At 39.2% G+C, this 13,754-nt stretch overlaps 1 protein-coding gene across 9 annotated transcripts in view; it reads right to left on the bottom strand.

Annotated features, from left to right (window-relative positions):
• The window catches only part of AGAP1 (ArfGAP with GTPase domain, ankyrin repeat and PH domain 1), a 395,049-nt gene that overhangs the window by 191,548 nt on the left and 189,747 nt on the right, over positions 1-13,754 (bottom strand). For 8 of the 9 annotated variants that reach the window (XM_075027850.1, XM_075027851.1, XM_075027852.1 and 5 more), the window contains one exon: positions 4,623-4,778. The exons of the other annotated variant lie outside the window; for it this stretch is intronic. In XM_075027850.1, the coding sequence (XP_074883951.1) occupies positions 4,623-4,778 (156 nt within the window). The remainder of the gene's footprint in view (positions 1-4,622; positions 4,779-13,754) is intronic. 9 annotated transcript variants of the gene reach the window in all.

Here is a 13,754-nt window from a genome sequence, read left to right as displayed (position 1 = left end):
GCAGATCAGAGGACACGTTTCTGAAGTTTCCAATAGTGGCTCCAAAGAGGAATGAAGGTTCCAGCTTCCCATTAAAAAAGTCTAATATATACATGCATAAACTTACTTATATCTGTGTGTTTTTTAGAAATGTTATCAACTACTTAGAAATGTGATTTTATGATGCTGGTTTTGATCATATTGACTTTTTTTTTTTCCTACTTTTGGATGGTTAGAAAGTTGGAATTGAAAGAAAAGCTAGCGATTGATGCTGAAAAAAGTTATCTGAACACAATGAAGAAAAATCAGCATGAGGAAAATTTAACCAATGTTTAAATCCTGAATTGTCTCATCTTGGCTTTCTATAACACTAGAACTGCCCTAGGAGTAAGCTCACAGTGCTCACTTCATGACTTTATAAAGTTATATAGGAATTTTAAGAAGTTATTCAGATTCCAGTCCATTATTGTGAAAGAATGCACGACCGTAATGATTTTGACAGATTTATTTTATTACAAAAAGAAGACCTGAGAATCATCCTCCTTAATAACTGAACTGACAAGTGACAACTTCACTCCATTACTTTTCAATAGGAACATTACTCACACAATATCGAAAATGGGAAAACATTTTCATGTGCTTTTCAAATCAGAGATGATATATGAAACGCATACATTTGCGACGTCCAGTATCACAATGGGAAGTTAATGAAAACCAGCGCGACACAAGATCCTGCTTTTCATTTTCAGCCGTAAGAGATGTTTGAAAGACACTGAAATTAGGAGAACAATTAGGATCGTGGACAGCTAATACCCATTTTCCATATTATACGAAGGGGTGGAAGGAAGAAAAAAATCCCCAAAGCAGTTGCCTTCGGGCGCAAGAGGAAGGAAGGGGAGGGAGAAAACCCACGGAGGAGGACTTCAAGTAACACCATTCTAAGCAACACATTTACCCAGCAGGGATCCCGTGCTGCTTTCCCCGCTCCACCGGGAACGGGCTCCTATCACTAGTTACTATGGTTCGGGGCAATGGAATGACGTGCTGGGGAATTAAACAAAGAATAAATGAAAGCAAGCAAAACAAGTGGGAGGGATGAAATCTAATGTTCAGGATAACTATTGTTCCTCGTCCTTCAAGACAGATTTCTGAATCTGAAAGTGCCACTTCCCAATAATACAAGGCAAAACAATGCTTCAATGGCGCAAAGCGCCCGTAAGTGACATTTTAAAGAAAGTCAGTGAAGGTAGCCAAATCCTTGGGAGGGAAGTTGTCAACTTGAATGTTTCTTTTTTATTTGACTTTTTTAAAGAAAGGATCCTGCCTCTGAAAAGCAAGCTAAATATCTACGCACTATTTTTCATTTTTATTTTTAAATCACCATGTCTTCCATTCCGTAAAAGTAACTGCATCTGGAAATAATACATTGCTCATAGAAGAGAAATATCTATATGCAAAAATATTGTCAAATGCCAAAAGCATAGAAACATAGGAATTTCTGTTAGGTAAATTCTATTCTAGCTGCTTGTAATCACAGGATACATAAAATTTTCAAAGGGAGAATCTTAGTGGGCTCTGCTATTTATAATGACAAATCATGCAGTGAAATAGATATATTCTTATCTTTTACACTTTTGTACCTATGACACACACAATGCATCTTACATCCTATAGTGTAAAATAGACTCGAAACCATTGTGGATCAACATTTGCTAGGACTTTTCCTGATGTCACATCTACACGTTAAGTGGTTTTATTTAAAACTTCAAGCAAACCAGAAAAAGTCCAAAAAAATTAAAATGCCTGCATGAATATCATTTGACTCATTTCCCCTTTGCAGTGGAAGTCATATGCAGATTGACGTCAACATAAAACCTTACCCAAGTTAGGTCTGTGAAATAAGATTTAGTCCCAGAGGGATGCAGCGCCTGAGTTTGGGCACAACCAGAATCCAGTATCAGCAGTCCAGAGAGCCCCAAAAGTAAGAAATCTGATCTCTAATAGTAGATACTGAGACAGAGAGCTCATTTTAACTTTTAAAAAAGTCTTGCTTGCAATTCTGCAAAGATGCAAGATAGGTAATACTGAACATGGGAAAGAAGATGCATCTTACTGTACCAGAAGTTCATTCGCCCCATATGGGATTGGACACACAGTTACAATCAGTTCTTTGCTGAAGTGGACCTCATATGCATCTTAAATCCCCACCTGTGCTACACACTATTATTTAGTTGTCCCTGTTAATACAGTGCACAAAACAAAGGACATTTACCCTTTTGCTATATTTGATCTATTTTATCACTTAAGTAGAAAGTCAGCTCTTGCAAAAATGGCTTTACAGCAAATATTAATATTCCAAGTCAAAAAGATCAGATACTGCATTTAATGCACTTAAGCATGAACATGCTTACAATTCTCAACCCTATTTCAACTCAAAAGCTGTAAGCATTTTAAGAAAAATTGTTACCTGTTTTCTACTTAACCCAATTTTCTTCCAACACAAAAAGCTCTTCGTGTAGGAAATTACACATATTACCTATGCTAGATAACAAGGGGCAATTTGCAATTAAACAGAAATATATTTGATTCTGTAAGTGATAAAGGCATAAGCAAGTAACAGGCTAGGAAAGAAGCACAGCAAGAAACCCAAACCTAAACAGTAAAATATTTTGATTACATACTCTGTTCGTAACTAGACAGAAAATAGTGGTCATATTTTTATTCAATTAAATAATTCCAGGTTATAACTTGGCTGATATGGCATAAAACCTGAGTTACAGCAGGGTCAGTGTTAAGTACTTCAGGACATGGATTACAGGGCAACTCATTACACAACATTCAATATGCCCAGAGCTTAAAAGACAAAGCTAATTCTGAAAAGTCAAATTATTGTTATTTTTTTCCCCATAGGACTTGTTCTCCCCCCAGTTTTCCCCCGGTTATTAGACATTAAGACAACCATCAACATCCTCTCACATTAGTAAATTCGGTTCTCACTATGCTATTAATTATCACAAACCAGAGCTTTAGTCCATTTGTTTACAGCAAATGCAGCTGACTTAATGTTCTTCTCAAACCCTTTCTGCAATCGCAGACGGGTATATTTTTCTCTATTCACTTTCTCAAATTTATACTTACTCTAATTTAAAACATCCCCAGTTTCCCAAATGTCAACAACATCTATACAGCCCTTATGGCATTTTATGCATCCTTCAGACCAGAAATGGTCGGCGAATGCTTTTGAGGGATACTGTAGTGTCTCAGCTCCATTTCCAGAGGTATTAATCTGCTGGCAGTTTCTGGGCTGACACTGACATCTAGTGGGGTTGGTAACTCCTGAATATGCCCAAATGGCAGTGAGTATTCTCACCAACAGGAGGAAATCTGCACGATTGCTATAAAATACCAGCATCAAAATTGGACCCCTTTTCACATGCCACTCATTTTTGCACATTTTATTGTTTTGCACCTAGACATTTGCGCCTACACACAAATGCATGATTTTCATTCCTTTTAGGAGTTTAAAAATCTCATTTGAAATCAAAATATCACTGTTGGGATGAACACATGAAATACAATTCCTGTGACTCTGTGCGGTCACTCAGCGCTCCAAAACGATAACAAAACTTCTACTTGCTAAAGGCTGAGAGATCAGATTTTGTTTAGAGTACAAGGAAATGGTTTTACCATTTTTGTATGCGGTTCCCTGGATGTAACCAAGGAGCGAGCTAGCTTTAGGAAGTGAACATGACATCACCTTTGGAATAAAAAAATACAAACTCTTTACGATGACAAGGAAGTCATGGCTTTCTAAACGCAACTAACATGTAGCTACCATCACCAAGGGACTTACATGTGAGCCCACAGAGATTCTGTTTTTGCTATAAAAAAAACTGCTGACAAAACCACAATTACCCAGGCAATACAATCCCTAAGCTTTCAGTAAGACTACTAAACTAAGGAAATCATCACTCAAGACTTCATTATCATCTCCCAAACTACTTCTGCATAACAAAGACCTATCATATTGGACCAGTCAAGCCTTCTATTTAGTACATTTTTTTTGCCTCTCAATGAAGCAAACCCCAGATGGTTTGGGAAGAAAAAAAGTCATTTTAATCTCCATCATCTCTTAGCCCTGGAAAAGTGAGTTGAGACTGTATAGTAATAAAAGCAGCATGGGGTAGTTATTTTGCAGTACCGCATGGTATTCCCATGGTAAACCTGAGACCTCTCCACAAACACAGGAGACCTCACAAGGGAGCCCTGCATCAGCAGCATTATTCAGTGTAAGGGCAGGATTGGGGAGAAGAGGCCCAGCTTTCTCTTTGATTACTGCCAAACCAGGAAATCTAGACAGGTCTGAGAATTAAAGTTGGAAAAAGGCTCCAGAATTCAACTGTGGATTCACTTGTTTCACTGCAATTCCCAACAGAAGAACTTCACTGTATTTAGTTTCTGTTAAGTCCTCCAACAGAACCACCCCATGGTAATTCTAGGATGTTTTTGATTTTGAGCCTACAGATCCATCTCAACACTCCTGTCTGGATTAGACCAGCTCAACTCAACAGGGTTGAAATTCAGGCCATCATCACAGAGCACTATGTAAAATACAGCAATAGTCTCTTCCTTGGCTCACTCACCGTGAAGAGGTTGGATCGGCGCTTGGACTGTTTACGGACAGGAGTTGGTGTGTTGGCAGTGGGAGGAACATCAATCCGTAGCTCCTTCTGGCTGGTGCTTGGAGTTGATGGGACAGAGGAGGAATAATCACTTAAACTCCCTCCTCCATTACTGGTCTGCAAGGATTAAAGTTAGTTTTAAACAGTGATACACTGCTTTCAAGAAATTACAATCCACAGCTGTATCTTATTTAGTCCTGATATGCAAGAACAGCAGCCTAGGCTCAGAAACACAGCGGGACTGCCCTACTTCCACTTTTCCACACATTTCTATTCCAAGCCCTTAAATATTTTCCCTGCCATTATTTTTTGAAAACTTAGATAGTTCTGTTGATATGGCAGGCACATTTTCATTCTATACAATATAACCTTAACTGGATATAAACAGTTTCATTTGTTTTACTAGTGTATGAGTAAGCAAAACATTGGGCAAAGTCTGTAAATTCTGTTTTTCTACTTCAAAATTGCTAAACCAAATTCTGCCTCAAACCTAAATAAAAATACCTAGTGCCACAGAACTGCATAGCTGGACTTAATCCTAGTCTGGAGACATCAGTTCACTGAGAGCTAATCAAGAAAATGAAAATAATGCAGCGTTGTAAAATGGCTACTATGGTGATAGATAGATAGTTCCCAACACATTTGCTGAAGCCATTGGTACAGAGATACAAAACTTTAAAGGAAGATATTCCAATTTATTCAAAGTAGCCAAAAATGTAAAGTTACATCATAGTCTTGAAAGAAATAAAACAGTCACTTAGCCTATAAAGCAACTAATGAATTGAGGTAACAAGTTACTAATAGCGGGAAGGTAAGGAAACCGGGCAGAATGGAAAGGACCAAAAGGTGATTAAGAACAAAGTCTTGATTTTTTTTCTTTTTTTTTTTTTTTTTTTTTTTTAATTATTACACATAACATAAATGAGTACTAAAAACATCATTAAAAAGGATGTGGAAGTAGTCTGGAAAGACAAAAGGACAGATATTTTTTTTCCCATCAGATACAAGTATAGCCTTTGAGAATATACTGTATATGCTGATGGACAACTGGAGCAGAGCCAACGTGGAAAATTCTGCACGCTGTTGATGAAAAGCTCACTGGAACAGCAGCAGTGGTTGAAGGGTCTGGACAACAACTCACTTGTAACTTATGAGAGGGGAAATAGAGGTCTGTGATGCACACCAAAGGGCAAAAGAACATCTTTAAAGCAGCCAAGTTTCATAAAAGAAGCGAGGAAAGAAAGTAAGAGGGTATTTCCAGGATGCCTGAGAAGGATTCTCCCATGACACTTAACCCGTTATGTGGTCTCATCTTAATTGCTATAGGTAGGAATTCACCAGGTAAAGTTGCTCAAAAGGAAAAGCAGGCACTCCAATGTCAACTCTTCACTGTTGCTCCTACACTAGTGACTGTTCTTACACATGCACGAAGCTGCCATACAGGCAAGGCACTCCTCTGGGGAGGCACGAGCAGCCTGATGGGACTTCTCACATACTCCTCGGAGGTCAGTGTATGGACCAGGGTCTCAAGTTGCAAGCAGTCATCATGAAACTTCTGAAGGAGAACCAAGCAGAGGCAACCCTTTATATCATCCAGCTGAAATGAAGTCTCTTTTAATGATTTCAAGTCCTCTTCTGATTCTTCCAGCTTTTCCAAATTGCCCCCCCCCTTTTTTTTTTTAAATTTCAAGAAGCAAAGGGTAAAAAGGAAGAGACATGAGACAAGCAGCTCATATTTGGGCTGAAAGGCCAATCATTGCAGGCAGAAATGCAGGAACGCAACTTCTGAAAGTCACTGTTTCTCTGTAAAATAACAACATGTTCCTCAGCTCATTTCTGTGTGACAAAATAGGACTGATAATACAGCAAGTGAGCTTTTTCATGGAGAAAGTTCTCCTCTTCCCCTCTTTAAGGAAAAAAAAAAAAAAGAATTAAAAAGATAGTTAGATAAATAGATAGATATAAAAGGACATTAAATTTCATCTTCCCTTCATTCTGACTGAACTGGAGAAGCACATGGCTGTCAGGAAGCCAGAGGTAAGGGTACTGAAAGTAACAAAGGATCTTGAGGAGAGTTTTTCTACAACATTTTCAAGTGCCGAGAAGAAGTAGCAAGTAGAATTTGGAGACAGCCCAAGTGTATAAAACAAAGGAGATGAAAGAACGAGAGCTGAAATTATCATTTTTAGTGTCCTAACAGAGAATGGTAACACCAGAGAGATGAGCAGGACAACCAGGGAAGAAGGGACCTCAATTTACCCCGCATTCGCTTTCTCTATGGCATCTTGCCAAGACACCAAGTAACACACCAAAAATACAGGAGAGTAAATGGCCTGCATGAAGACACACTGAGCCTGTGGAGGTCAGAGATTACCTCTCCAAAGAAACACAGGAAAGACTCTTGCATGAAAAACAGTCATGAAAAACCATGTACCTAGGTCACTCAAAGTGATCGTCAAAAGTTTGCCAAAGTTCAAACAGCCAAAGACTTTTAAAACGAGTACTCAAACCACTGGACATGTCACAGATGAGGAGGGTGGTATGGAAGCCTTCAAACATGGCTGACAAAAGAAGGTATAGGAGGAGAACAACTGAATACTCACCAACTGTATAACAGCATTAGGGAAGGAGACCAAAGATGCTGCTGTCAAGGAATGGCTTTCAGACTAGAGTGGTGAGGGCCTACTGTCCACTCTGCCATGACTGAACCAAACTGGGGCAGGGAAAATGAGGGAGAAGGAAATCTTCCCCGTTAATGGGAAAAGGCACTGAACGCATTTAAGATTAAAACTATGCAGCTGCAAGGCTCACCCAAGGAGAAAAAAAGATGACAGTAAGTGATGAAGATGGCGGGGAAAAGAAAGATCACAACAGTGTTATGCCTCAAAACACTTAGAAGAAGCCTCTTCTACGGAAAGGAGAGGAAAAAGGCAAGAAGGAAAGATTCAGATGTTGTACACTGATGACAGGATTTGAACCACAAGCTGTTGAAAATAAAAGGATGCAGCTATGTTGTTTCATAATATCAATCAACTTGATAACTATGCACTGCCACCTGTTTTTTTCTTTAAACTAAAATTAACAGATTTCTACCCTAAATGCCTATTTCCCAGACCAGGTACATAAAGGAGTCCCTAAAATGTTACCTTTTTAATCTTTCATCATCTTATAGCATCATTTTATACTTCTTGCAGTAAGGCACTGTCTCCTGGATTTTTAAGTGATTTATTTTTCAGGAGTGCGTAACTCTTAAAGGAAACCACATACACGCTGGGCATTCTAGTCCCCAAAGATAAAACGTTCCTATACAGACAGCTTCTATAAGGCAAGTCCCGCAGGCAACGTTTCTCTTCACACATACTAACCCCACTGGATTTCCAACTTTGTAAATAAAATTCTGAGGTGGTTCAAAATAAGCCACATCAAATCCGCTGGCTGGAAAAAAATAATTATCTATTTCAATAAAAGACTTAAAAGTGGAAAACTTCAAGGTTTCCACAGAATAAAAGCATGGCTACCAATACCGAACAAGCTCCAACTGCTACTGAGGGTGCCAATAATTAGCAAATATATAAAACTATATGGCTGCTCTGAAACACCTCAATAGAGAGAATGGGTTTGACAAGGAGGAGCTCAGCCGTGACTTCCAAGTTACAGCCTGTACAGGCAGAAGCAATGAAAAATGCAACCAGACAAGCACTTGTAATCCATGTTCTTGGTAACATCTGAACTTAATGCACTCCTGAAGGAAACAAAAGGTGGTGAGTGGTCTCTGTTGGGTTGTTTGCTTGCACCAAATAGAAGTCTAGGGACTTTGCCATATTAAGATTGTAGAGAGCAGCTTCCTGCCACCAGTATGCAAGCATTTAATAACAAGTTCACTGGAGTGAGGTACAGAATTTAGGACACATGGCAATAACTGTAATTCACAGAACTTAAAGTTTGTCCCAAGCCATATAAATCAAGTCAGTGAATCTGAAGAACAATCTTCCTTACAGCACATGTAACCAAACACACATCAAATATAAACACATTTGCTAACTGTAGACAAACTGGTCAAATTTGTGGCAGTCAAACCCAATCAAGTAAGTACTCTAATACCCATTGGGACATCACACAGCTTAACATTACCTTTACAATCAAGTTTTTCCACTAAGCTGCTCTCAAGACTTGGACATACCTGAGACATCAGCATAAAGGGCCATTTCTGAGTCAGTGCTCTAACCAGAGTCATGGCAATAGGGACAGAGGTCAATCAAATGACTGTAGATAGGGAAACTATTAGCCTCAGCAGAACCATTTTCACAGATACATCCCTGTTTGGCTTTCTCAGGTGACGGACTGTCCCGTCCTCGTTAAGGCAGTTGTGCCCAAGCAAATGAGCTTGGCTTCTGGACATACACAGTACAACCTTGTCTTTCCTTCCTGCTAGGAAGATACACAGCGTGATGGCAGTCAATGAACTTCAGCACACCATTAGAGAAAACCCTGAAAGTCTTTCATTTCGGGGATATGTTACTTCTAGAACACACCCTGTGTGAATGGCCAATACTCCATTTACAGAAAAGTGCACCTTTAGTATCTATACTGGCTTCTAGCTTTGTTGCCACAGACTGATGCTGTAAAAAAGTCAAGGTCATGGCAGCAAGCACAAATTTAGCAAAATATTGTCACTACACTGTTACAAGACAAGACCAACTCAGACGAAGTTATCAACCTGGCATAACTTGACCAAATAGGTCCATTCAATGCAGTCACCTCAAAGGCAGACACTGCCAATGAAAGCATTAAAGCCCGTAATGAGATTCCTGCCGGTATCTCATTAAAAAAAACAAAAAACTTTGTAGACAATGTCCACAGTTCTGTGCAGAAAAAGGATTGAATCAAGTCAAATCCCACACTTTCACATATTTCAGATTTCCTTAGTAAACAAACCAGAGAGTAATTTACGTGGCGTGACAGGAGCTCAGCAGTGACCTGCATTAAGAAAAGGTTAGACTTACCCTCGTATTTGCAAGGGGCATGTTCCTGATTGGCCACTTATACAAAGGTGGCAAAATATTCACCTTATATCTTACATAAATTACCTGGTATCACCAAATGATTCATAGAGCTTACATAGTACAAATGTCAGGCCAAACCACTAAATGAAAGCATAGGAAGAATAAAGCTGAACTTTTTCTTCTTGACAAGTAATCCAATACAAACAGAATCAATGTTTTTTTTTCTGCTCTCTAGATATACCAGGACACCCTCCAGAAAAATCATCTCTAACCACCTCTTGAGGAGAAAACAAAGGCAGCGGGTGCTACTTCTGAAACAGGCAAGAGATTGCCAGAGCTTCAGGGAGCCTGGGAACAGTTGGAATAAAGCAAGCCTTGATCAAAAGCACAGATTACATACCCTATGACAGAATGCATTTGGTGTCTGCACCTTCTGTTCCCAGGGAAAGCAGGGAAAAGTGTATTTCTGTAGAAACACAGAAGCCTCATGGAAAATTCTTTAGTCAGGACACATTTTTCTTTGCCACTGGTGTACAATTTTTCTCTTCAGAGTTACATTATCTCAGTCTTTCATCTGAAAACACTATAGGTGGGCATCCAATTTATTCAAGGGATTTTGGTGATATACAGCCACACATCTAAAGACAGATCAAGGAGGGAAGTGTTTAGTCGTTGCCTCAGCAAAGGCCAGAAAGCTTTGAGCATGCTGCTGTAGAATACAAATTTGACAGCAGATTTCAAACCTAGGTCCAGATAAACGATTCCAGAGATTTCAGTAAGTCTAGCCCTTCACAGCAAGACCAAACTGTCTTGTAATAATTGTATTATTTTCCCCTATTTAGCAGTTTAACCTCATCCTTTGGGATGTATTAGAACTTGGCCATCTCAGGAGCTTTTGCCTTTTCTCATTGTAACAGCAAGGTAGAGGAAAGAGCAGATCTGTCCAGATCTGTCCTAACAGACAGGCCAAACAGCACCAAGAGAATCTGAAGACAACTTCTAAAGACAAACTAAGCTGGCACATTCAAAAAAAGTAATCTCAAGGAAATCACTAATAATATTTAATTAACTAAATGTGACAATAGGCTTCAATAATACAGTGGCAGCAAACTGCATTATGAACTGGAAAATCTAAGAGAAGATCAAGTGTGAATCTGAAGTTTAAGAAACGTTAGAAAGGAAAAGGTAACAACAAGCATAACAAAAACTAACACAGGAACACAACCACAGTCCTGAGAAGATGAAGAAAGCAGGAACAAGTACACTGACAGATGCACTGAGTTTTGACATTTGAGTCCTGGAGAATGCACTTCCATATACATGCGTACTGTGTGTGAAACAATGTGCATGAACAAAGGGGAACACATACACATATATATAAAATGCTTATTTGAAATAAGTATTAGAGATTACTTAGAAATAACCCTATAAATACAAAAGGATTATAATGTATGTTGCAATGGTATTAAATATTGTTTTAATTTCTCTTTTAGTTTTCATTTTGCAATTACATGAAAAAGCAGAAGGAAAAGATAGTTAGGCAACGTAGTCTCTTCTTTATTCAAGTGCCCAAAGTATTACAACAGATTATTTCATCCCAAATGACCCCCACTATAAAGAAGATAATTGTGCCCTACTATTTAGTGCTTATCCATAATCAGGTCTCATATACAGTAAAATAATGGATGATTAAGCTGACTGCACTTTGCTTTTAATAGTTTAATTTACATATTTAGACAATCACATTGTAGTAAAAACTTTACAGAGGCATAGTTCAAGCATAAATAATGCATCTTTACCGATTTGCAGCAGGTACTAGGGAGCAAGCTTGTGTGCTAGCCATACCTGAGCTGCAGTTTAGTAAAATGTATGTTAAGCTCCATACCCTTCTCAGGTATAATGCAAATCTCCTAGGAAAGTGACGCTGCTGACCAGTAAACACATTTCTTTGCACTGCAGTCCACACATACAATGATTTTGCAGGTGACTTTACATGGCAGCACTCACTACTCACTCAGGTAATATTTTTAAACTCAGCATGGAAGGTGTGGTGTCTAAGGTCCCTCTCTGTCACAGCAGAATACATGTTGTACAGGCAGACATGGAAACATGGTGCCATTTCAATCTCCTCTCATGACAGAGTAGAACATGAACAGCTGAATTCCAGGAAAGACAGCAAGTGTGAAAATACATGCAGACTACAGATTTCAAGGAAGTATAGTCACCAGTAAATAATCTTTTCATTTTTAACTTCAAAACTGTAGTCCACCAGTAAGCTCATGCTGCTGGGGACTCCAAGCTGGAATCTCCACATTGTCAATTTGTCTGAAAAGGGACCCGACATCCTTGACACAAACCGCAATTACAGGTGTTGTGCCACAGCATTTTTAGATGTTTTTACAATAGTGTAAATGTAAAAATAGGCACAGCTCCAGGTAACTACTCAACAGGTTATCCAGTACAGGGCTACTTCACACGGATTTCTAGGGCATCTTGAGCCCAGGTATAACACACTGAGCATCAAAGGTGATGCCCACCTGAGCAGCCTCATGGTTTTTGAAACAAGATGATGTCCACTTTCAGGGTCTGGGCAGAGAAAAGAGCCCTTTGGAACTTTTGGATATTGGCACTATTCTTCTAAGCTAATATCTTAAAAATGCCTTCCTGATGTCAGATGTAAAGGACAAGCAACTCCTTCAGTACAAGAATGACTTTAGGGAAAAGGAATGCCTATGTGGTTTTGTGATATAAGGGGAACTATTGTTCCTATTTTGAAATAAGATTTAACATGGTCTACAAGCATATCACGCCTAGAAAGATTGACAAGTGGTGGAGAGGTGGGGAGGAATGAAGGTGGTATGGAGACGGGGAGGACACTAGATACAGAAGTGACTGGTCTCTACTCCCCTGGTGTGCATTTCTTGTTGATGGCCAAAGTAAAAAGACCTATCCTGAGATGCCCTAAGGCCTTCCATACACTAAACGACACTTCCTCCTCTCAAAACAACTCAGTCTACCTTTTGAAGTGTTCAGAAAAAACAGAAGGTGAGCTGCTGACCAAATTACTTCTCAATGCATCAGACAGATTGTTTGCTAGCAGAATATAAGCAATATTGCACCACCCTTCTTGTTGACAGAGTATACAGTAGTTCCGTCCATCACGAATCAGGAATTATATCCTTGGATTTGAGAACAAAATTCTTTGCATGACTTCTGTGCTGCCCTGAAAGCCAACATATGTATGTGAAGTACTTGCACCAAGGGTTATTGACTATCAAAGGTTTCCAAGTAAAACTCTCACCTTGACTGACATACATGCATTATAAACAAAAAGTCAGAGAAAGAAAACAGAAGCAGCACCTACTGCAAACACAAGTGGATTTTGTCACTGGAATAGGAAGCATCTCATTCTATGAAGCAGGTCTCTGGAAACACGTAAGTAGTTAGCGTAGACATATCTGAGAACATTTTCTGGTAGGGGATGTTTCTTAGGTGTTCACCACCTAGGGCTACTGGACATGAGTACAGATATACATCCAAACACACAAACAAGTCTTTCACTGTTTGAAAACTGAAACTACTGGGTGGAGAAGCCCTTGTTGGTATTAAGCCTTAAAATTTCCCCCAAGGTATGCCAAGGACTAGACTGGGTAAGGTGACACTTTTTTTTTTTTTTTTTTTCTTTTCTCTAAAGCCTAAGCTCCTGGCTGCAGAGTCATCTGGAGAGTTTGCAGGAGTTAGATCACCAGAGTGATCCAACCAGAGAAGGAACGATATCTCACCTTATCTGAAGCAATCTGTGTAGCCACTACTTCTGAAGGCCTTCACTCCTGTGGAGAATGCAAGTGGTAGGGCACTATAATGATAACATTTTTGATTCATGGAGGAAATCTTCAGTGAAACATCATTACGTCAAAAGAAATGTTCTAAAGGGCAGGACACCAGCCAGTCTTCCAGCCAAGATCAGAGATGATAAATCTTCCCCCAGATCATCTTAGACTTGGAATTGCAGTTGCAAAGTTCTTTTAAGTCCAGGATAAGGATTCAGCTTCCTTTACTTAAACAAGGTCGTACTGCCTTTAAGCGTAGC

The sequence above is a fragment of the Buteo buteo genome, chromosome 5 (genome assembly GCF_964188355.1).
Source record: "Buteo buteo chromosome 5, bButBut1.hap1.1, whole genome shotgun sequence".
Lineage (NCBI taxonomy): Eukaryota > Metazoa > Chordata > Aves > Accipitriformes > Accipitridae > Buteo > Buteo buteo.
The sequence above is the reverse complement of the archived record's forward strand: the minus strand, read 5'-3'. Positions and strand labels throughout refer to the sequence as shown.